Raw genomic sequence first — 25988 nt, forward strand, 5'->3', positions numbered from 1 at the left:
GGCTCGGTGTAATACTCCTGTGCAGCGCCTTGGGCCGTTTTACTACGTTTACAGGTGCTATATAAGTACAAGTTGTTGTTGTTTATTTGTGCAGCATTGTATCATTACCAATATTTTAACAATACTATTTTCCAAGTACTGTAATATTTTGTAGAAACTTACATAAAACCTGACGTAACAGAAATCAGATATAACAGTCCCTTTTACGGCTACATTTGTTTTGCTACAAGCAAGTTTGAGTGCACTTAAAAACTGTTGCTATTAATTTGCTGGCACTCCGTTTTCAACTGGCAGATGGTTCCTGTTCAGCAACCAGTACTGAAAAGGATGTTGAAAAGTCGTATCATGATGGGCCAGCCAGTGACGCTGATTGAGTAACTCATCTCCGGCTTTCAGACTGGTCATGAAAGCTGTGGGTAATGAGATTAAATGCTGCATTTCACCAAATTAGTAGGACAGACTGTTATTTGTAAGTAATTTACAATGTGATTTCCCCTTTAATGTAACAAATATTTTGACACTTTGGACAAAATGGAGGAGAAATTTGACATTTTTCAATCTAAAGTAAGATATTCTGTTTCAATTTCAATTTCTTTTTATAGAATTGGCCAGTTGTTGGGCTGTCTAATCACTTGCTGTAATCTGATTTTTATCCTGTATGATCCAGAAGCTGAATCTTTTCTGTAATCTACCCTTACAGAGATGAGTACCTGAGAATTAAAAGTGACTTGCTTGGAGTAATCTACTTGCTGCATTTAATATAGTCTTGTAGTACACTACCAGTAGAATTGAAGTATATTAAACACAGATCAAAGTTTTTACAAACCAAAACAACTAATAATATTTATTATCAATTAAACAATGATAGGAAGCTCAAAATGTTTGATTATATACTAAAACTACATTTTATTTATTCATGTGCCAACATAAGAAATAGGAGCAGGAGTAGGCCATACGCCCCCTGGAGCCTGCTCCACCATTAAGATCCCCTAATAGGGAAATTTCTGATGGCTCACTAAACAAAGTCTTGGTTTCCAGCAAGGCAAATTCAATAAGTTTCATCTTGTACCATTTTTGGTATTGGCGTAGCATAATATCTCAACCACAGCATGAAATGGAGTCCTCTATTTGATCATGTGCTAGAATTTCGTAATAGATGCTGACTGACCAGTTTTGAACCTCTTAGGAATTGATTGTCAACATTTACTCTTAACATGTCTGCTAATTATTTTAAAGTTAAGTTGAGATGAACTTAATGTTATATACAAATATATGAATAAATACATTATGCAAGTGTGGCACTAGATTGGACTCACATTATATACAGAAAGAAAATACCTTTCTATCTGTGATCCAGTATATAATATACTACTGACATCAGTAGTAGGGAAAATGCTAGAATCTATTATTAGGGACGTGATAACAAGGCACTTAGAAAATAATAATATGATTGGGCAGAGTCAACACTGATTTATGAAAAGGAAATCATGTTGACAAATGTTTGTTTTTTTGAGGTTGTAATTAGCAGGGTAGATAAGGGGGAACCAGTGGATGTAATGTATTTGGATTTTCAGAAAGTAAGCAATAAGGTGCCACACAAGAGACTATTACACAAAATTAGGGATCATGGGATTGGGGCTAATATATTATCATGGATTGAGGATTGGTTAACGGACAGAAAACAGGGAGTAGGAATAAACGGGTCATTTTCGGGTTGGCAGGCTGTAACTAGTGGGGTACTGCAAGGATCAGTGCTTGGACCTCAGCTATTTACAATCTATATCAATGACTTAGATGAGGGGGCCGAATGTAGTGTAATATTTCCAAGTTTGCTGACATACAAGGTTAGCTGTGAGGAGGTTGCAAAGTGATATAGACAGGTTAAATAAGTGGGCAAGAACATGGCAGATGGAATATAACATGGAGAAGTTATCCACTTTAGTAGGAAAAATAGAAAAGCAGAATATTTTTTAAATGGTGAGAGACTGGGAAATGTTGGTGTTCAGAGGAATCTGGGTGTCCTTGTACACAAATCACAGACAGTTAACATGCAGGTACAGCAAGCAATTAAGAAAACAAATGGTATGTTAGCCTTTATTACAAAGGGCTTGGAGTATGAGTAAAGAATATAGGGCCTTGGTGAGACCACACCTGGAGTACTGTGCACAGTTTTGGTCTCCTTACCTAAGCCTTAGCGAGAGTGCAACGAAGGTTCACTAGACTGAATCCTGGGAAGGAGGAGTTGTCCTATGAGGAGAGATTGAGTAGACTAGGCCTATATTCCCTAGAGTTTAGAAGAATGAGAGGTGATCTCATTGAAACATATAAAATTCTTAAGGGACTTGACAGGGTAGATGCTGGGAGGATGTTTCCCCTGGCTGGGGAATCTAGAATTAGGGGTCACAGTCTCAGAATAAGGGGTCAGCCATTTAGGACTGAGATCAGGAGAAATTTCTTCACTCAAAGGATTGTGAATCTTTGGAATCCTGTACCCTGAGAGCTGTTGATACTCAGTCGTTGAGTATATTCAAGACAGAGATCGATATATTTTTGGATACTAAGGGAATCGAGCGATATGGAGATAGTACGAGAAGGTGGAGTTGAGGTCAAAGATCAGTCATCTTATTGAATGGCAGAGCAGCCTCGAAGGGCCGAATGACCTGCTACTGCTCCTATTTCCTATGTTCTTCATTGCAAGTCTCCATCAAACAATTAAATGATCCACTTTGAACTTTGGGTCAAAAGACAGTGTCTATTCTTTAGTTTAAAACTACAACGAGCAATTAAAAAAATTGTGACAAAAGCAATAATGTTTAAACTCATTGTCAAAATTGCATCTAATTCACTTCAAATATGCATAAAGATTAAAAATCATTAAAAAGAAATGCTTATCAAATGTGTTAACATCTGTGTCATTGAGCAATTTGTGTTTCTACTGCTTTGTATAAAAAATATATTTTCTGTTTTGTATAATAATTGTTCTGAGTCCTTTAAAAAAAATGTGCTGTTTAATTCACTGCTTACAGATAAATGTATATACGTAGCTGTTTATCAGCGGAGGGATATCATACTGGAAACGTAGCATGTTTTAACTTTGGCCTGCCATTCATGTTACCATTCTGTTTTTATAATTTCCCACTCCAGATGCTTTTCTCTTCTACATGGAACAAACTGCTAAAAAGTTTCACCAAAATAGAACCCTTTTATTCGTGAATCAATAAACACATTTCACACCATGTGCGTTGCATTTACAGAAAGTCACATGAAACATCCTAATTGAATAGTATATTGGCTGAATTATTATCACTAACTAACATGACAAAGCACAAAGCAAATGTCACAATAACAAGAATTGGGCATTAGTCATACCCTTTTTCACTATGCTCTCTCCCCTCCTGATCTATTCCCTTTCTCCTGCTTAATAGTCTTTTTGTGATCCACTGCCCTGTAAAGTGCTCTGAGATGTGTCTGTATGCAGTGAGCACCCTTGAAATGTAGGTTGTCGGGTTTAAACAGACAAACCCAGAAAATATTCTGTTTTCAAGCAAATTTGATGGTGCTTTCTTGCCCTTCCCCCAATTCTCATATCATACTGGTATAAAAGATTATCCCTCTGGCTATGATTTCATATTGATGTACATAAGTTGGTTCTGTGTAACTTTACACCTGTTTATAGTGGGAAATAGAAACCAAATTGACCAACAAAAGCTAAATTTGCTCCAATTTCTGACTATCAAAACATTGTGAACCAAATGAATTCTTAAGGCTAAAGGGATCAAGGGGTATGGGGAGAAAGCAGGGACAGGGTACTGAATTTGGATGATCAGCCATGATCGCATTGAATGGCGGCGCAGGCTCGAGGGGCCGAATGGCCTACTCCTGCCCCTATCTTCTATGTTTCTATGAATGCGGTTTGATAATATGACTTAAGATAGTGCTAGTAAGTATTGATAAGTACGGCCTGCAAGTTAAATTAGCACCAATTAGTACACCTGCCTTCTGCCTTTACACTTCTGTTGCAGCCACAACCCCAAAACATCTACCTGAGACTCAGCTTCCTTTGGTATGATTGAAAAAAGGTGATTTTTAAAAAGTTTTATAAGTGAGTCTCCATATATACCAGCAAGGTACAGTACTATGTTGCCGCATATACATTCTCTGCTGTGTTTTTCAGCAGCATTAAATGAAGCTAGAACCACATCCACTGGCCTATTATGAGTGTTTTGAACCTGCATAGACTGTATTTCTAACTTTAAAAAGATGTTACAGGCAAGTAATAGTCAATACAATAAAAAGTGATTTAACCACCTTTCTTTTTTTTCTAGGTTCCCTACATTTCCCTTTCTGCCCTCTCATCAGCGGTATTTGGTTCAGTCTCCTAGCACACGACTCATTCAGCAAATGGAGCACATTTGCGAGGACACACCACGTCTGGCTCACACACACCCTGGCTCCCACCTGGTGCTGCCACCTATTGGTCCCATGGCCGAGAGCGACTCTGAACTGGACACTCGGCCAAACAGGAAGAAACCAGCCACAATAACACGCTGTAACTCGGATGGCTACCTGGCACAAATGGAGAAGGTTAATAAGCTCAAGGAAAAGAATAACTACAAGGTACACACACAACAAAATGGCCGACAGTTTCTGATGTTTTATATAATACAGCTATGAAAATGGTATCTTCAGGAGATATATTTCATACCTTATGGAAAAAGTTAATTACATCATTATTGCTCAAATTATCACCACTCCCCCAAAAAAGTTATACCTTAAGCAGATGACTTTTATAAAGGAAATCTGAAGCAGAACAATACAAAGAAATAGTAAAGCTGTTTAGATTCTCAATTATACATCAGAGAACAATAGACCAAGTCCATTATAGAATCTCATGAAGCATAAAACATATCCAATGAAATAGGTTGAAGTAAACTTCTTCACATAACCATTTTGATGAATAGAATGCACTTTAAATCCATATGGAATATAACTTCATAATTAGATTTAAGTTATATTCCACAAGCTTACATGACCCCATGTTTTATTTTTTATTGGCCCAGAATTTCCTGGATTGGCATAAATTGAAAGATACGTCAAAATTTACGCCGGTTTCTTCACTGATCTTGACGACCGTTACTTACGCCAAAATTACCTGGCCATCTCATTGGCATACACCAGAATGTAACAAAACCCCATCAACAAACAAAAATCAGCGTAAACAATCGGGGTGCAAGGACACTTTAAGCCCCTCTTTATCTGTGAATATTAAAGCCATCAAGCCATCATATTTGCACATCAGGCACAGCATGTTCAAGAAAATGCGGTCGTGAAAGCTTTTCAATTTTAATGCAACACTTTTTGATGCCATAAAAAAACTAAAAGATGTAGAATACACAGTGGACGTCACAGTAAGAAATAATTATTAAAAATATTTTTAAAATTTGCTGCCAACCTTCTTAAAATGGTGAAATTGGTCCCTGCTGCGCTTAAATGTTTTGACTTCAATCTAGGCCTGCAGATAGCTATTGTAAATACTGGAATAAAACCAGAAAATGCTGGAAACACTCAGCTGGTCAGGCATCATCTGACCTGCTGAGAGTTTTCAGCATTTTCTGTTTTTATTTCAGATTTCCAATATCTGCAGTATTTTGCATTTGTGTTAGTAAATATTGGAAATTTGTGTGAGCTGAACTTTTATATTGGGATGGGGCTATGTTAATGAGCAGCAGACGGTTTCACAGAATCAGTGTAAAAAAATCAAGGAAACTTGTCTGTAGCATAGAAATCAGCATAAGTCACTTATACTCGAATTTGCTCGATCTTTTGTATTGAAAATCGCCATTATGTTGTACTTACCAGTGTTCCCTTTAAGCTGTGCTCCAGGGATCCCACACAGCCGGCTTGCCAGCTTTTCAATGTAAAAACCGCGCATGTGCGGTACTTTGGCCCGCGCAGCCGCTTAAAGGGGTCGCACGACGCCAAAAAAAATTAGAGGGTATATTGATACTTACTATTGATACTTACACCATTGTTTTGGCACAAGTTTCCAGGAAATTCTAGGCATTATGTCATTAAATGCGAGACCTCAGTTCACAATAGTGTAGCTCCTCGGCACAAAGTGTCCACCAGATGGTGTTTGTGTGCTAGCCTTTCAAAATACTTTATGAATTTTTCTATGAAAATCCTAAAACAGGCCATGGAAAATGCATACTGGTGAATTAGGGATATGAAAAATGTACCATCGGTAACAGAAATACTATGGGCTAAATATTGAGTAGCGCCCCGGAAAAATTAGCGCCCCCACGCCAGAAATTGAGTGGTTGCGCCTCAAGCGGGAAGCAAGGCGCTACTGAAAGCACCCCGTATCCCTCTTGGGGCGCTGCGAGAATTTCGCGGGCGGCGCCGCACCCGGGTGCTCATTGCTTTGCACCCCATTAGCACCCTCTTAAGGCGCTAATGGGAGGCGCAAAGCAATCAAATCAAATCAACTTTATTGTCATTGTTAGTGCACAAGTGCAGTACAACGAAATGTAGGCTTGCGGCTCCCGAGAGTGTACATTTAGATTAAGACATTTAAACATTCAACATACATTTGGCTTGTAATACATTAACATAAACATAACCATAATAAAGTGCATTGGCAGATGTGCAGGCTTTAGAGTTTATTTGTGGAGTTCAGTAGGATGACAGCCCTGAGAAAGAAGCTGTTCCTAAATCTGGTCGTACGGGTGCGAATGAATCTGTAGCGTCTCCCCGATGGCAGGAGGGCGAACAGACTGTGGCTGGGGTGGGTAGGGTCTTTGATGATGGACCGTGACCTCCGTAAACAGCGTTTCTGGTATATGTGCTCTTGTGCTGGTGCTACTGGGAAATGATTAGGTTAGCTGTCATTAATGGTGTATTCTCCATAAACAATTATTATGGAGTATATTTCAAATCAGTCCCTTTTAACCTAGACTAGCTACAAGTTTCTTCACCTCCATTCCACAACCGAGAATATAACTGCTACTAGGCTCTGGAATTCTCTCTCTAAACTTCTCCGCTTCTCTACTTCTCTCTCTTTTAAGATGCTCCTTAAAACCTACCTCTTTGATCAAGCTTTTGGTCATCTGTCCTGTTTTTTTTCTTCTGTGGCTCAGTGTCAAAAATGTTTTTTATTGATATCGCTCTTGTTAAGCGCCTTGGGATGTTTTACTACGTTAAATGCGCTATATAAATGTAAGTTGCTGTTGAAAGTGTTTGCTTTAAAACATGGTATCAGTCACCTGTTTAATACAAGCATGAACTGTAGACTGACTGATGTCACTGATATGCTCCTTTGCAGCCTGAAAGAAGCTGGAGATAAAGAAGCTCAGGGCTGTAGTGATTCTTGCCTGCAAGAAGCAATGCAGTGGCAGTGGCAGTAGGTCTTGTTGCTGGCAGCAAGAGCCTCCCTGGGGAAGCGCAGCTGCGTTATCCTGAGCCTATAGACTCTGTTGGGAGGGTAAGGATTCCGTCTAGCTGATCTCCCTGCAGCCAGAGCTCCAAGTGCTCCTTCCACCTTTCCCTGCTAATCCTCTGCTTCTAGCCAGACTGGAATTGTTAGAAGGATGCCCATTTTGAGAAAAGTGCATTGCCAGTGCCCCCCTGAAGATTTCAGAAGGTTGTCCAGCTACTATAAGCATTTTAAAATCAAGTAACTTACCTAAAAACACAATAAACTATCAGCATATCTCCCAAACCTTGGCAGCATTTTAAATAAGAGCAGGTGAGAATCCCTTGAAGTACCACCAGAAATGGCCGCCTCCGGACCTGTTCCGCTCAGGATTAGTGGGTGGGTGGAGGGAATGGCCAGTCCTGATTGACGTGAAAATTGTGTCAGAGTCTTAACTGTGTCATCTGACTCCTCTTTCAGTATTTTAGTACTGCGGTAAGTTTGCTTTTTAAAACAGTTATCATTCCACTACTGCTTATAGTCATAAACAGGGTGGTAGAGAAAAATCAGACCTGCTGTGTTTTGTGTGATACTGTCCCTTGTAACGCCTAAAATTCCCACTTAGATTTTCTTTCAAAACATTGAAACCTTAAATGAATTCTGCTTTTGTACTTAATCAGGTTGTACTAGGAGCGGGTTTAGAATTGCTGTAGAAAATAAGATTCCAAGTCTATTTAAGGAATTAGTTAACTTTTAGTGATCTTATTAAATTACTGAGAATTATAATTGAAATTTAAATATTTTTAGCAACATGGTTATCAAACGTTACATTTTTATACATACTTCTAAATCCAAGTTTTGCACATGCGAGTACACAGCCTCTGCAGTGTTTGCTGTTCTGGAGATTATAGATGTAGATAGGTACCGGAGTGATTTTCAGGCATGTAATCCGAGTTCAGTTGACAGTTATAAACCATTCAAGCTTCGCTTTTGCAGTTCGTGGTATTGTCTGAACCCCTCAGTGAGATTACTGCTTTGTAATCATTTCTAACAGTGATTTGAGTGCACTGCCAAACCCTGTGAGTGGCCTAGAGTTTTTACTGTAACAAGATATCAGCTTTGTATATATTCAACAAGGGGCATAAACGCGCACCTATTTTACAAACAAATGCAGTTGGTGTATTCTTATTTGCTCCTTTATTTTAAACAAGTTAAGTATACAGGGAGCACTTTTGTCATTATCAATAATCTACTTATGCTAAAAGGAATTAAAAGTCTACTCCTTGTATAGTTTGAAGTGACTCGTCGACATTGCAGCTCACAGAGCTACTCAACTGATGTTAACTATGACTTGTGTGGATCAACATCCTTTTGGTCTTGGATGCCAATTAAGAGTTCAGTACTTCCTGCTCACTCTCTTAGAGAGGACATTCATGATGTAGGTTGAACATTGGAACGTACCAGTGAAGCAGCCGGCATAGGGTTAAAGTGATTAGCAGAACCATGACCAAACATGCACTTAAAAAGTTAACTTAAAGCCCCAATGCAGACATAGTAAACTGAAGTAATGGTTTTTGCATTTTTGAGCTGGGCATTTTGTGTATTGCCGGCTGACTGCCCTGCAGACTGGCTTTGAGGATTAGCCACCGGCTAAAGCACAAATCTGTCTGATTCATCCATTCCCCCCACTGCTATAATAATTGTTTCCCTTTGTGTTTACTAATTTTGTCAGTCCTGTGCCTCTGAGGTATTTCTTTACCAAACAAAATGTGATAATCTTGTTATTAAATGGTGCAAGTATGGGATGAAATTTTACAGAACTGTCCCTTGCTCTGACACCTATTGTACCAGAAGCTGAAGTCTGCACCAGTACCATCTCCACTGTAAGCTAAGCGTTTATACTGGAAACAAAAATAGTATCACTCCCCCCTCGAAGCCAACATGTAAAATTTACTCACATGACACAATTGAAAACAAAATATTTTCTGGCCATAACCCTCAATTCCAACTCTCTCCAGATATGTATCTAGTCATCTCTTTATGATATTTGCTTCAATGGTCTTCTTTGGCAAACTATTCTACAGTTCTGTTATGCTCAGGATGAAAAAGATCATCTTGACTTCTCTTTTTAATCTCTTCATTTTTAACTTGTGAATTTGAACCCGTCACCATAGTGAACAATTTCCCTGAATCAACTTTCTCAGTCCCCTTCATAATCTTGAAACTTTCAATCAGGTCACTTTGAAGACTCTTCCAAAGAAAGCAAAACCAACTTCCATAACTTGTCCTCGTACCGAAATTTGAAAAGGACTAGCTGATATTATCAACTCTCACCCTGTTTTAATTTCTTGTAATGCTCCTGGAAACAAACAGCACAATCACTGCCTAGTGCTGGAATAAACTGTCATCTTCAACCAGCTCTAGGCCTAAAAAGAGGTTAATACTGGTACATGCATCATGTGTTATACTCCTGTAACAGGACAAATCTTTTCCCCAGTTCTTGTCTAACTGGTTTCTCAGAGATGCGCATTGTAATCTGTATAACGAAGGATATTTTTTCCTTCAGCACATTTATAGTGCAAGCAAAATCTTTGTCTTTATTATAAAAAAGGTGTTCACTAGTCTAGTTAACTTCTTGTTTCATTTACAAATAAAGCATAAGATAAACCTCAATTTAAAATCCTTGTCCCTGTCTTCAAATCCCTCCACAGCCTCACCCCACCACACCTTTATTTGCACCCTCCTCCAGCCTTACAGCCCTTCCCACATTTTTCATTTACAACTCTGCCCTTTTAAGTAACTCGCCTTCATTTCGCCCGACCATTGGTGACACAGGCTTCCGCCACTCCAGCCCTACTCCCTCCCTAAAACCCTCCACTTCTCTCTTCACCTTTAAAAATCTAATCAAAATCCATTTTATGACAAAGTTGCTGTCTCTTTTCTGAACTTTTTTTTTCTCCCTGCTCTGTAAAGCACCTTGGGGTGTTTTCTACACTAAAGGTGCTATAAGAATGCAATTTGTGTTTGTTCTAAACTGATCAACATGCAGAGATGAACCAGTTAAGTACCAGAATGAATGTCATATTCTTTGCTAGCCAGGAGCCGCAGATAGGCTAAGCTAATCCTTTCATGGTGCAGCCACATTTTAGGCCAACTTTCATGGCTTCACCATTATAGTCTTGGTTTGATTGCTTAAGATGGCAAACAGTTTGGGATAGCTGTGCCCCAGCTGGCCATAACGCTGGAAGAAAGAGTTCTTACCTTCAGCTTTTAGCATTATTTTGCTATATTTCAATTATGTATGAAGTTTATGGAGAATGAGAAACAATGGAGAATGTCAGATCATTCTCTGTTTACTCGCTGTCAGTTCTCCAATTTCTACAAACTTCAAGTGCAATCTTCATAGCATTCATTTTATTTCCAATTCTAATTAAGTAAACTTGGTTGATCTTTATCCCATTTGCTCCCCATTCAGCGTTATACACTGAGAAACTACAAGGACCTAAAACAGGATGTGAAACTTGGAGGTTTGGGACCAGACTATAAATCAGCTCAGGAAAAGGCAAGTGTTTTCAGCTCTTGTGTACATATTAACATAGGGTCACCTAGACAGCTAAATAACAATCCATGATAGAGGAGTTACTGATTGTACTTGAAATGGGAACAGAGTGTTAGAACCTAGGCCAGGGGAACAGTTAAAATGGAGTGGGGATTTACCCACTCATTTCCCACCCAATCTGGATAACTCCAATTTTAAATAAAAACAGAAAATGCTGGAAATACTCAGCAGGCCAGGCAGCGTCTGTGGAGATAGAAACAGAGTTAACCCTTCGTCAGAACTGAAAAACGTTCGAGGTTTGAAGCAAGTGCAGAGGCAGGGAAAGGGGGGAGTGGAGGAAAGAACAGAGGGGAAGGTCTGTGATAGAGTGGAAGACAGGAGAGATTAAAAGACAAAAGGGATGATGGTGTGAGGCAAAAGGAGATAGTAACGGGACAAATAAAGGAATAAAAGATGCGTCTAGAAGATGTGTAAATGGGAATAGCAGAATCATCAACAGTTGCTATCCGAAAAAATGGGGGCAGAGGTTATAGTCTGAAATTGCTGAACTCAGTGTTGAGTCTGGAAGGTTGTAAAGTGCCTAATCAAAATATGAGGTGCTGTTCCTTGAGCTTACGTTGAGCTTCATTGAAACAGTGTAAAAGGCCGAAGACAGAGAGGTCAGAGTGGAAGTGGAGCAGAAAATTAAAGTGACAGGCGACCGGAAGCTCGGGGTCACACTTGTGGACTGAACGGAGGTGTTCCGCAAAGCGATCTCCCCAGTGTAGAGGAGACTGCATCGTGAGCAGCGAATACAGTATAATAAATTGAGCGAAGTACAAATAAATTGCTGTTTCACCTGGAAGGAGTGTTTGGGGCCCTGGACGGTGGTAAGGAAATAAGTAAAAGGGCAGCTGTTGCATTTCCTGCGCTTGCACGGATAGGTGTCGTGTGAAGGGGAGGGGGTGTTGGGGGTAATTGAGGAGTGGATCAGGTTGTCGCGGAGGGAACGGTCCCTTCAGAATGCTGAAAGGGGAGGGGAAGATATGTTTGGTGGTGGGATCACGCTGGAGGTGGCAAACATGATGTAGGATGATCTGTTGAATGTGAAGGCTGGTGGAGTGGAAGGTGAGGACAAGGGGAACCCTAACATGGTTCTGGGAAGGAAAGGGGTGAGGGCACAAGTGTGGGAAATGGGACGGACTCGTTCGAGGGCCCTGTCAACCACAGTGGAGGGGAATCCTCGGTTGAGGGAAAAGGAACAGATATCGGAAGCACTGGTGTAGAAGGTGACATCGTCAGAACAGATGCGACGGAGACGGAGAAACTGGCAGAATGGAATAAAAACTGGGAGAATCCAATTTTAAATTATTGATGACAAGGACACCCGTCTCAAGCGGGCGGGGTTCTCTATAAATATGGAGGTCTGATGATGTAATTAGGCCCCGAGCTGCCATTTTAACTTTTGGCCTGAGCAGGGTAGAAGTGGTGTCTTTCCCACTAGGTCAAACATACTGGGAACAGCAGCCAGGGCTAGAAGAGGCCCAGCGACTTTTACATTATTTTTTAGTTTCTTTGTGGGCCTGGAGAAGTAGCAGTGCTCCTAGGGGTCCACAATGAAGCCTTGGGCCACCTCTGCCCCAGGCTTCTGCCGCCCCCACCCGACCCGATGGGTATTCCCCTCCTGGAGCCCTCCTTGTGCTGGCGATGGTCCCTGCGGAACCCCTTTGGTGCCTCCTACTGCCCAAATTCCCACTCCCTGCCAGGTTCGGGTGGGAGTCCGATCTTGCATACTGTCGTGATGCACCAAATCCTCTGCACACTGCCTGGAGACAGATCGCTGTCTGGTTTCTCTGGTGGTGCTGGGTACATGGTGCAAAAGACCCAACATCAGGGAAGAACTGTTTGAGATTGGGAATGGAAAAGTCACAACCCACTCCTTTTTTTCCTTCCTTTACTTCAAATCTAGGCAGTATTTATTCTTTCCTTCCATTCCTGTAGCTGACATTTGTTTTTTGTGCGTTTGTCCGTTAAGGCAGAGATAATGAAACGGCAAAAGGAATATGCAAAACAAATTAAAGAACAGAACTTGAAAGTAGGATCCAAATCATCCCCATCTCTACTCAAACCATCCCCAAGCATTGAAAACAAAGATACAACTTCACGGCGGAAAGTGGTGCGTAAAAAATAAGTAAATAATGTTGTATCACTATTATACCAGTGCATATTAATTGGTTTATGAAGAAAAATGTTATTGCGTTGAAAGAATATTTTGGAATTAAACTAGCGAGCAGAGGAATGTCATATGAACGTGTGAAACATTAATGTACTGTACTATTATTGTATGTTCAGATGGATGTAAGAAAAACTGTCACACTGAGCTGTTGCGTCTAATGAATTTTCTTAAATTTTAAGAATTTCTTTTTAATAAAAGCTATATTGTTGACAAAACATTATGAAGGGCTATTTTCAGCCAGTTGACTTATGGAAAGGGATAAAATCTAACCTGAAATCTTGACAGTGATGTCCAGCTTATAGAATTACTTTTTAATTCAATTATTTTCATACATGTTGCATTGTGTATCTCTGTTTTATCATCTAAAAGCCAAGTGATCCATTGCTGTCAGAATAATAATTGATCAGACCTACAGATAGGAGATAGTAAGACTATTTGTTTAGCAAATGAATATATTTTTCCTAGAAATCATCTATTTTTATATATATATGTATATAGAATCATGGGGCTGGAGTTTCTCAGCCCCGAGGGAGGCAGGTATGGAGGTGGGACTGCCGGGAAAGTTGCAGAATTTGGGGGCGGGTTTGCCACCCGCCCCCAACCCGTCTCCGTGCCCTCTTGCCAGGAGGCGGGAAACCGTCCCACCACCGGGTCCCGTCTCCTTGGAGGCGGGAAGGGATTAAAGCCTATTAACTGCCTGTTAACAGGCAGAAAATAGGATTATCCCCATTTTTCATCTTGAAGTTCAGGCTTCCCGACCTGGGGGATCCCCACCGGGGTGTAGGAGGCGAGTAGGAGGTCTGCGGGGGTCGGAGGGGTCTGAAAGTGCGATGTAGAGGTGAGTGATGGGTGCAAGTGTGGAGTGGTAAGTATGTGAGGTGAGTGTAAGTGTTAGAAAATGTTAACTTACCTTTGTTTCAACCTACAACCTTCAGCCGCTGTGGAGCCAGAGTCCCCGACACCTCCATTGTAGAGATCACAGACTGGATGTTGCATCCTCCGATCCAACAGCCAGCTGATTTCTGCAAAGTAGAAAGGTTTGGTGAGTCCTGAACACAAGGATTCATCAAACTACACAGAATGACAGTGTTTGACAGCTTCACAGAGCTGTCAAACAATGACATTTCTTCTTTCAAAAGTTCTTGACAGATGACACATCATATGTTGACGTATTCTGTCACTGACTTCCCCCTAATTGGCCTGCTGAGCCCGCTGGGCGGGCTTAACAAGGTCAATCAGGGGAAAATCCTGCTGGTTGGCCAGAAGCTGATGGAGGTGGAACTGAAACCCGGCAAGCAGCAGTCCCGCCTCCAACACGTCTCCATTCATAAAATCCAGCCCATAGAATCTTACAACACTCGAGGCCATTCAGCCCATCATGCCTGTGCTGGCTCTTTAAAAGAGCTATCTAACTCGTCCCACTCCCCTGCTCTTTCCTCATAGCCCTGCAATTTTCACCCTTTCACGCATTTATCCAATTCCCTTTTAAAAGTTACTATTGAATCTGTTTCCACCACATAGGTATAGAAAAGTTATACTGTACCAACTATGAGGTATTGTGATTTAAATCCCTCTGCAGTGTGTCACTTGTAGCTTTAGAAATTCTAGCTGCAAACCTATATTGCATTTCACTCTGCATAATGAAATGTTATTGTGAAGTGAACCCAATAGAATCTCCATTTACTCTCCAGATAAAGAAAGCTTTCTATGAAAAATAGCAAAATATATTTCACAAATTAATCCGTCCTTGCAGCTGCAGTGACTGGAGCCTGCACTACAAGCATTGTGATATGGATATCATAAGTGAAATACTACTAGGCCACTTATCTATACACTATTTAAGGAGACTTGTTCATGGTTTCTGTCATCAGTCTTGTTTGATGTCTTGGTGAACAAGAAGGATAATTCCATGGATGCAACAGTTTTTTCCATGATACAAAGCTGGGTGGGAATGTAAGTTGTGAGGAGGATGCAAAGAGGCTTCAAGGGATATGGATAAGCTAAATGAGTGGGCAAGAACATGGCAAATGGAATATAATGTGGAGAAATGTGAAATTATCCACTTTGGTAGGAAAAGATTGGGAAATGTTGGTGTTCAGAGGGACCTGGGTGTCCTTGTATACAAATCACTGAAAGTTAACATACAGGTACAGCAAGCAATTAGGAAAGCAAATGGTATGTTGGCCTTTATTACAAGAGGATTTGAGTGTAAGAGTAAAGACGTCTTACTGCAATTATACAGGGCCTTGGTGAGACCACACCTGGAGTATTGGGTACAGTTTTGGTCTCCTTACCTAAGGAAGGATATACTTGCCATAGAGGGAGTGCAACGAAGGTTCACCAGACTGGTTCCTGGGATGGGGGGATTGTCCTATGAGGAGAGATCAAGTAGACTCGGCCTATATTCTCTAGAGTTTAGAAGAATGAGAGGTGATCTCATTGAAACATACAAAATTCTTACAGGGCTTGATAGGGTAGATGCAGGGAGGATGTTTCCCCTGGCTGGGGAGTCTAGAACCAGGGGTCACAGTCTCCGAATAAGGGGTCGGCCATTTAGGACTGAGATGAGGAGAATTGTCTTCACTCGGAGGGTGGTGAATCTTTGGAATCCTCTCCCCCAGAGGGCTGTGGAGGCTCAGTCATTGAGTATATTCAAGACAGAGATCGATAGATTTTTGAATATTAAGGGAATCAAGGGATATGGGGATAGTGCAGGAAAGTGGAGATGAGGTAGATCAGCCATGATCTTATTGAATGGCGGAGCAGGCTCGAGGGGCTGAATGGCCGACTCCTGCTCCTATTTCTTATGTTCCCCCTGCCACACATACTAGATCTCAGAAATCAATTTTTAGTACAGAAGAACCAACATTGAGAGTTGATTATAACAGTAAATGATAACTTACCTCTGCCTATTGTAAAATTATATTTTGCAACCAGAATACTATGAATCATACTATACATTAAAATGGACTTTTTCCTGTTTCTCTTTACACAACCCTAGGCGATGGAATATGCTAAAAATATCCAGAAACCAAAACCACTTCCAGCTAAACCTAGGGATGCCAATGAGAAGTCGGAAAGGGGTGAGTTTACTGAATGTGGTCAATATGCACAACTAGACCCATCCCAAAATATACTGCTTGAGATGATGCAGAAACGACATGAAAAAGAGAAGCAAATGGTGGCAGCTTTCAAAGCAATGCATGTGACTTGAGGATGAGAAGTGATTTTGGTATTTCAAGAGGAACATCACATACTATACTGTATGGATCACACTGAAAGGTCCATGTTAATAGCATTCTAAGTCCTAGTTTTTATACATTGCATATTTTATATAACAATTGCATTTGTCTTAACGTAGAGCAATAATTCCACTGTTGAAAAATAGTAAATGATGGACTCTCTTTGCATTCTGTACAAAGACTGACTGAGAAAGTATGCTTCAGTTCTTTCTAAAATATTTTTCAGTCTGTCTTTTCAGGATTTCCAACTCTTTGGAGAAGGTATTATGACTGACCATCATTATTGGTTCTAGATTGAATGAACTTGCAGGGCAATTTACATTTTTTGGGTTAGTATTTTTTGAAGCTTCCTTTCTCACCAGAACTAAACTGATGCTTGCAACCTGCAATCTTGTAGCTCCTTGCAAGTAAAAAGCCAGTTTGAGAGACAAATTCTGTGCATAAGAAAGATGTATGATATCTCTGGAGAAACTGCAAAAGCCCAAAAAGTCCATCCAATGTTGAGGAAATACCTTGAAATTCTGAATATTGAGAGTTGGTCCAATTGTTTGAGAATGAAAATTATAAGTATTCTGAAATTCATGTACCTTTACGAGTGATTCTGTATTTTTAATAGTGGCATAACATTTTTCATAGAGACTAAGAGCTCCTTTGCAACCCTGTTAAAAAGTAATTTTAAAGTCAAACATTAACAACTCAAAGCCACAGGTTATCATGGCCTTCCATTATCACCAACCTCGAGGTTTGTTTTCACTGAACAACTGCAGGAGAACTATTAAAGACATTGCACATTACACCTGATCCCTCATTGTTTTTAACAGTCTGTAAAATAGACATGTCAGAGACTTGTTCCATCTGCAATCACAGTGTGTATAAGGAAATTCTACTAATGTTTATTAATTATTAATTAAAAATGTGCTGAGCTATAGGGGAAGGACAGGGGAGTGGGACTAATTGGATCGCTCTTTCAAAGAGATGGACCAGGCACGGTCGGCCGAATGGCCTCCCTCTGTGCTGTGTGATTCTATGATTCTATAATGTGCAACAAAAGCAAAAGCCTAAAAATAGGAAGAAGCTTCTATATTGAGTAAATTACCTCAGATGATTATTAAAAACACTTTGCCTGCCATATTAATTTAGGTAAGTGGTCTGCATAATAATAATCTTCTTTGTGATTGATCTTAGTATTGATAGCGATAAAGCCTGCCAAGGAGAGCGTGCATACAAATAATGATGGAGGCACAGGAATACACTGGGTTTGTAACTGAGCTCAAGCAACATTAAATAAAACATCAGAATGCATGTTGAGTCCTACAATCACTCTGTCTGTTCTCAAAATAGAAGCAGAAAGTTCATTATTGCCATTTGATTATATTTGAAAGGAAAATGGGAGGTTAATTCTCAACTTGTTCTTCATGTCTCCAGACTCATACAGGTGTGTATTTTCCTCTGTTTGCTAATTTTAGTGGAAAAAGTAGATCTGAATATAAAACAGTGTTCCTTACCTTATACTCACATTCACTTTTAATTAAAAATAGTGAACAGGAAAAATAGTAGCCCGTAGTGTCTGAACCAGCTCAGTGCAACCAGAGGTAACAAACTGGTTTTAATACTGCCAGATTTCTGCTATTAGATTTTCTAATGATAATTATTTTATTACATTTATTTTTAAAATATTCTTTCATTTATTGTGAAAAGAGCCTAAGGCAAAGCACCTGATTAAATCAATTTAACATTTCACATTGCTGCTTTCAATCCTGCCACCTTCCCTCAGACACTACTCCCAGTGAATAGCCCCAAATATCATCCATTTACTGGAAAAGTCTAAGAACTGAAAGTTGCACCAAGCATCCTCATAAGCAGTCAGAAGTCAGGAAACATACTTGGGTCTAATATAATCACAGAGAGGATACAGAACAGATGAAGTTAGATTACCAAAAAGAATGACTTTTATTCTACTGACCATATAATATGAATTTGCACTTACAGAAATATCACTGCCCCATTATTGTATTATATGTGAAGCATGAGCTCTTTTTATACGCAAAGTTTATTTCTGTATATATACACGTGTACTAAATACCATTTAGATGTATCATTTTGTTTTTAAAAAAAACAAGTTTTCTTTTTTTTATTAAATGCTGTTTATTTTCATAATGTTCAATCACAAACAATATATACACTTGATCGGCAAACTAGTACCAGTTTTCATCTTTACAAATGTCAATCATTAGTTTCAATGATTGATTTAATCTAGGCAGTCTTACCATCCTCAAAACCATTTTTTTCTGATGGACGCCTTTCTGTTGAAGTATTTTCTCCTCCTCTGGTTTGGATCTCCATGCACTATTTTCAGCTGAGAGGCCAGGAGACTATTCCTGGGCTATTCCAGTGCCACTCGGAAGCTGAACTTTAGGACACTCATGAGTGCAACCCTAGGGTTCTGATTCTTTTTTTTTCCCTTTCCCCTCCCAACATTTGGGGAAGCACCAAGTTTCTTCTCCATAGCAGCACAGCTGAGATTGGGAACTCGCTGTGTAAAGGATCATGGGCATAAACTCACATCCTATCATTTCATGTGAAAGAGCGTAGAAGCCCGAGTGTAATTCTCTGCAGAGTATGTTTACCTCGCCCAAAAGCATTTCAATTAGTTTATGGAAATTAACTTCTTTTATTGAAAGTGAGTTTTTGTAATACCTTGTATTTACTCTTCTAAGTGTGCATTCATAATGGGGGCAAGGCAACCTCATTGATTTAAACCAATGACCCGTAGAACCTGTATAAGACAACACATTTCAGGGAAGTACGGCACCATCACCATGTTGTGGCCTAGTGGGGCTTGTTTGTATTCTGGACTCTATGCAATGAGAGAAAGTAACAGACTCGGAGGCAAAATATGTATGAAAAAGTATCCACTTTTAACTAGAGTTTTCAAATGTTATTGAAATACCTTTGAAAGCAATCTTGCATTTTAGGATGTGAAATGTGCTCATCATTTACAGGCTGTAATCTCAGTGTGCCCAGCCTTCTTTCCAGAAAGACTCTTTGAAGTATAATCCATAAAGCCCTTTATATGGACTGGCTTGATTCATTTTTAATTTTATTCATTTCCAAGGAATGCATTTATTTCCTGCACACAGCTAAATAGATTTGGAGTGTGGTGGGAGATGTTAATTTTAAGAAATTATTTTTGTGGATTATTCATAATTGTATATGTTTTTATATTAATTTTATTTTAAAATATATACACTTTGTGTCTGCTAATTGTAAATAACAAAACTAATCAAAATGTGTGTCCTTTCATGGTGAAAAATTTATATGATTAGTCCACTCTCAAGATTTCCATTAAAATGAAATGCACCCAATTTTCAAAACTGATTCTTAGTATAATTTGTCTTATTAATCTAGTGTATCATTTAGACTGTTACAAACTACATTGATTTTGATTAAATCATAATGTGATTTATAATGCAATGTAAAAAACGTTTCCATGCTGTTTCCATTATGCAATTGTAATAGAGGCAGGAGCAACAGGAGCTGTGGAGAATTAGGATTTATGTCTCCTTAAGGTATAGTGACTGATAAAATCAAATTCTATTTTTATTACATGGGATTCTATGATTTTTGGCGGGATAAAATCCTGATTTTGCAATTTTGTCCATTTTTCTGTGAAATCTACAAACCTGTGACCTTAAGTGCTGTGTTAAAACTCTTGTTATTCTTTTGTAAACTTGAAGCAACTTATCTGTCCTTTTTATGATTTTCTCATTTTTACTTGTAATTGCCCCTTGATTTTTTGAGGAAATTCACTGTGACAAGTTACTAGTCTTAATTGTAAGTAATATAAATAAAAATGCCCACTGAAGGTCCCTCAAACTTACCCCTCCTGGATTCAAAGCAAATGCTTTTTGTTATCTTTTAATGTGTGTGAATTTGACCTTATCGAGGTTAAAGTATGTTAGTACTGGGGAAATTTGCCATTTCAGACTCTCAGGGTGCGATCTTGCCAGCCCTGCGGAGGCGGGTATGGAGGCAGGACTGCCGGGAAAATGGCAGAATCTGGGGGCGGGTGCCCATCCTGCCCCCAACCCGTCTCCGTGCCATCTTGCCAGGAAGCTGGTAGCCGTCCCGCACCGGGTCCCGTCTCCTGGAGGCGGGAAGGGGATTACAGCCACTTAACTGCCTGTTAACGGAGGGGTCCAAAAGTGTGCTGTGAAGGTAAGTGATGGGTGCAAGTGTGGAGAGGTAAGTATGTGAGGTGAGTGACAAGTGATAGAAAATGCTTACTTGCCTTTGTTTCTTCCTGAAGGCTTCAACAGTTGGGGATGCGGAGAGTCTCCGATGCAACAACCATCTAATTTCTGCAAAAGAAAGAGGTTTGATGAGTCTTAAATACAAGGACTCATCAAACAACATAGATTGTCAATGTTTGACAGCTTCACAGAGCTGTCAAACGATGACAATTCATCTGTCAAAAATTCCTTTCATCCCACACATACACACCAAGGTTGGTTGGCAAGCAAATTCACAATTTGCGGCCTATAAAACAGGCGCACCACACACTAGTATGATAGCAAAATACTGCAGATGCTGGAAATCCAAAATAACAACAGAAAATGCTGGAAAAACTCAGCAGGCCAGGCAACATCCATGGAGAGAAATTAAGAGTCAACGTTTCGGGTCTAACCCTTTTTCAAAACTGGAAAGGAAATGAAATAGATCGAAAGGCAGGGCTGGGACAGAACAAAAGAAGTGAAGAGACATTAAGAGGTATTCAAAACGAGACGAGATGGTGATAGGACTGGTGGAGACAAAAGACGGCTCAGATTAGGTGTGAAATGTTCTGGCAGAATGAGAGACAGCTGCCATGTGGGAGAGAGAAAAAAGAGGGGGGGGGGGGAAGGGAGAAACCGCAAAGGGGTGGATAAAAAATATAAGTAAAAATGTAATAGGGGCCGAGGTTATGATCTGAAATTGTTGAACTCGATATTGAGTCCGGAAGGCTGCAGAGTGCCTAATCGGAAGATGAGGTGCTGTTCCTCGAGTTTACGTTGAGCTTCCGTGGAACAATGCAAGAGGCCAAGGACGGTGAGGTCACACAAACCACTTCGGATGTTCAGGAGCCCATCAGGTCACGCCATTCAGAATCCAGTATAAACAGAACACTGCTGCAAGAGATATCACGCCCAGTAAGTTACTAACAAGTGCCAGAACACTCAAGGTGGATCAGAAGTGGTAGGAGGTTCAAAATCATAAACAGAATGATGAAAGGAGCATTCTTACCACTAGCCATCGGTTCAACCAATGCAATCACAACAGTACGAATTAGTGAAACCTTAATGGATATATATTGATAAAGTTATTGAAACTACCCTTTCCTCTCTTCCTACTGCCGAATTACTCTCCCTCCCTTTATCTGCCTCGTCTTTCCTCCTCGGCCTCTCTGGTTTGTGCACCTGCTGCTATATTGAGCCAGAATTAAATGGCCTTTCAAGACCCAAATATCAGCATATTTTCTCATTCACGGCTGGTTCTGCAAATGGGTCACAAAATGATGACACTTTGAAGCGGTTCTGATTAGGCACAAACTTGTTGTCTGTACTTAAAAGTGATAATCCCCCCATAATACAAATCTGAAGCACCTATTTCTTTAATGGAACCTTTAGATGAATATCAAAGAGCTATTTACTCATATGTAATATTTTAATTAGATTGCATTCCCTATTTAACCCATCACGGACCCTTTGATGCTCTGTGTGTATTTAGTGTTTAGCCTCAGATGCGAGAGGTAATGAATGCCGGCCCTTTTGATTTAATGAGAAATCTGCCTTTCCAGTTCGACTCTGTTTGCATCCCTTTATTCCCTGACTGTAGAATTCAGTTAATTGAAGGAGTCTCTTACCACCACACATTAAGGAGGCCAAATTAGCATCCCTTTTCTGATTAAATAGCACAGGCAGACGTCGTCTCTTTGAAGTGAAGCCTGAACTGAAGTAGACAGCAGTGCTCTGAAAATGAGCTGATAGCCTTGTTATTAGGATAAAATGCAGATGCACCCCATGTGCTGCAAAATGCTTAATCTCTTAATTGATCACCTTCCGCACTATCCATACACCAATGCTTTTCTTTCAAATTGTCAGCATATCAAAGTCACATTTTGGAAAATGAACTGCTTTGGCCTACCAGATCTACCAATACACACCCCTTTCTCTTTTCATGTTTCACGTATAAAGTCCATTTTAAATATCTAGCTTCCCCATGCTACCATGTTTAAATAGGGAGGGGGGTGGGGGGCGGGGGCAAGGTTATTTGTGAATTTTCACAATCAGTGAAATTTCAAAAGGTGCCGTTGTGTTTGCTATAACTGTACCTCGCAGTGAAAGGGAATCTTTTGATCTGTATGCTGATAAATGATAATGCAAATGCTTTTCCTGGCTGAATAGGTGCAATTTGCACAAAAAGAACTGTAGAAGGAAATGACTAACATACATCAGTGAAAAGAAAGGGCTAATTTCATAAATTAAGGAAACAAACAGGCACGGGGAGGGGTGAGGGAAGCTAAACTTTGTATACCCTTTTCTTAGGTAAGCCTGAAATTGGCAATGTTTACCCAGACAACCTGCAGGAACCAGGTAAATTAGAATTAATTCCACAGAAAGTAGGTTTAATTAAACCACACTGTAATGGCTCTTTTCTAATCTGTTGATGTTGCTCACGCTGTAGTCCTGAGGTACACACCAAAAAAAGTGGCTAGAAATTATGGTGCAGGCAGTAAGCCTTCAGACAGAACTGATGGGATGTTAGAATATGGAGCAGAGCACAGGGTGTTTCTAAAGGTAGGAGAAAGCAATGCACAAATAATATAAGACGAGAGAAGAAAGAAAGGATTTTTCTTTTAGAAGAGTTTAAATAGAAGTTCTGGTGTACTTGGGGATGGACTAATCAGAAGTACTAATTAGTTGTAATATTATAAACCTTTTAAAATGACAGCACGGGAGATGTTATTGGTTGACATAGCTATTACACTTCTAATGTACCCTCAATTATACCATAAAGTTTGTTTGAGAATGAATCTGACATTAATTGAAATTCAGATTAAACTTTCCAAACTGACCTTCTGTACCTGGTCTTCCCTGATGGTCACCCCTTCCAGGTACTAACCAGGCCTGGCTCTGCTTAGCTTCCAAGCCTTGGCGGTGACCCTGTCCCTAGTCCCAGGAACAGGGCTTGGGTATACAGGGCATAATTTCAAAGTTTGCAGATGACATGAAACTCAGAAATGCAGTAAGCAATGAGGAGGATAGTAACAGACTTCAGGAGGACATAGACAGACTGGTGAAATGGGCAAACATGTGGCAGATGCAATTTAACGCAGAGCAGTGTAAAGATTCATTTTGGTAGGAAGAATGAGGAAAGGCAAAATAAACTAAATCGTACAATTTTAAAGGAGGTGCAGGAGCAGTGAGACTTGGGGGTGTATGCACACAAATCTGTGAAGGTGCCAGTACAAGTTGCAAAGGCTACTAAAAAGGTATGCAGGATCCTTGGCTTTATAAGTAGAGGGATAGTGTATAAAAGCAAGGAAATTATGCTAAGCCTTTATAAATCACTGGTTAGGCCCCAGCTGGAGTATTGTGTCCAATTCTGGGCACCACACTGTAGTATTAAGGAGCTGCAGGATCAAGCAGGGGAATGGAAACCTAATGGCCACCTATCCCCCATCTCACAGCACAGAATCATCTTGAATCACATGGGCTATTTAATCAATGATATAGAATGGTAGAACTTGGATTTACAAGGTGAATTTTCAACTGCCATTGCATTATCCAGTTCCACATCCTTCTACAAATTGTATGTTAGTCATGTTACTGAAGTAAATAACTAACCAGCTTGAAGCAAAATGTCTATTAATGTTCTGCTATAGTACAGAAAATGGTTTGTTTCAATATTGTAGCCCATGTCTACATTTGAACCAGCCGTTGTTAGCATTTTATTTGTCAAACCCCAGAAAATACAAATTGTCAGGCGTCGGTTACGATTTTATGGACAGATTATTAGTGGAAAGGTCAATAACAGCTGATTTAAATAAATGTAACAATCATTGCAGTGTAAAGTATTACTGTACTAATTTTATCATAATATGCACAGCTAATCCACTGACAAATTCAATGTGTAAAGGATTCAGTTCACAGGCAGGTGCACGAACCACTTGTCCCTTCTGTCTTAACTGGCCCAAAATAATGAACACATAAAATATCATTAGCTATGATTACTGAGTAAGCAGATAATACTACAAAGATCACTGAATTACTGGTAATTGTTCTAACAAAATTGCAGCCATTGGCTTTACAATATTAACTCGCAATGTTGTGCCAAACATTGTTTTGGCAACACACACAGCTCATAATTCGATACACATTTAAATGAGTCGAGGAACAGGATGCAAACAGGTGACACATGTTAAAGAAATTATTACAAAAGAAATGTTGAAACATAGTGGTGAACAAAAGCTGTTAATTAAAGAAAACACAGAAAATTAGCAACAATTGATAAGAAAACTGAATAAGCTTAAAACAGCGATGTTCTTTGGTGTCCCTGTAAACTACTGTGAGTCCTGGATTACATGTTATGAGGTGATTTGTAGTGAATCATTGCATTGTTATATGATGTATTTTGAGATCTGCAATAACGTTTTAGAATACTTTGGTCAGAATTTTCAGGGGTCCGTGCGGGCGCGATCAGAGGTGGGTCGGGTGGGAAATTTGAAAAAAATCGGTGCGGGTTGGGAACCCGCCATCATCCCGCCCCCACGCATCTTTCGCTCAGGTGTGTTGGCCGGTGCAGAGGTGGGCGACCTAATTGAAATCATTATCAGCTTGTCAGACACTTAAGCGCCTTTTTCCCCCAGCTTTCAAATTTCCCTGCATGCCCACGGGATTCACGCAGCTCGGGAACCACGTCGGTCAACCTGAGGTGGGAGTTGAGTGGCCATTGATCCAGCTGATTACCTGACAGCATCAAATGTATTATAAAAGCTCCGACCTCACAGCAGATCACTTTTCTCAGGCAGAAGCTGCAGTTGACAACATTACCAGCACAGATTTATTGTTTTGCAAGCTGCAAGTGTTTCCAGCAAAGTCTCCATCCAGTATCACCTTATTGGAAGAACCTCTCTCAACATGGACAGATTGCTTCTGTCAACTCTACTTGACCTGCCATCTATTCCATCAACATGGGTGCTGTTTACACTGTCTCACCTTGGTCCTCAGAATCTGCCCCTGATGAGCCCCAACACCCGCAGCACTGACAACAGCACCACCAACCTGCTCCGCAACCACCTGATGCCGCACAGGACAGAGGGCATCAGCACCTGAGCACATTGCTGCCCGGGAGTCCAGGGATGGCCTCATCATGGCCAGATTTACTAAACTTTACGCTGTACACCCATATGGCTGCCACATGATGCACCAGGTTGGCACCACCCTACACCAACACCATAAACCATCCCCACAATGACCAAGACATTCCATTCACACTGATCACCATTGGGGGAGGTAC

The 25988-nt window shown here is 40.2% G+C and overlaps 1 protein-coding gene across 2 annotated transcripts in view; it reads left to right on the top strand.

The window, feature by feature from the left end:
* Nucleotides 1-19795, top strand: part of jhy (junctional cadherin complex regulator) — a 120358-nt gene extending 100563 nt beyond the window's left edge. For both annotated transcript variants that reach the window (XM_085968045.1, XM_085968044.1), the window contains exons 6-9: nucleotides 4326-4617; nucleotides 10890-10980; nucleotides 12992-13128; nucleotides 16190-19795. In XM_085968045.1, coding sequence (XP_085824171.1) covers nucleotides 4326-4617; nucleotides 10890-10980; nucleotides 12992-13128; nucleotides 16190-16402 — 733 coding nt within the window. In that variant the 3' untranslated portion in view covers nucleotides 16403-19795. The remainder of the gene's footprint in view (nucleotides 1-4325; nucleotides 4618-10889; nucleotides 10981-12991; nucleotides 13129-16189) is intronic.
* The last annotated feature ends 6193 nt before the right edge of the window (nucleotides 19796-25988 follow it).

The sequence above is a fragment of the Somniosus microcephalus genome, chromosome 26, assembly GCF_052327205.1.
Source record: "Somniosus microcephalus isolate GS21.2 chromosome 26, FLI_Smic_1.0, whole genome shotgun sequence".
NCBI classification, from domain to species: Eukaryota; Metazoa; Chordata; class Chondrichthyes; order Squaliformes; family Somniosidae; genus Somniosus; species Somniosus microcephalus.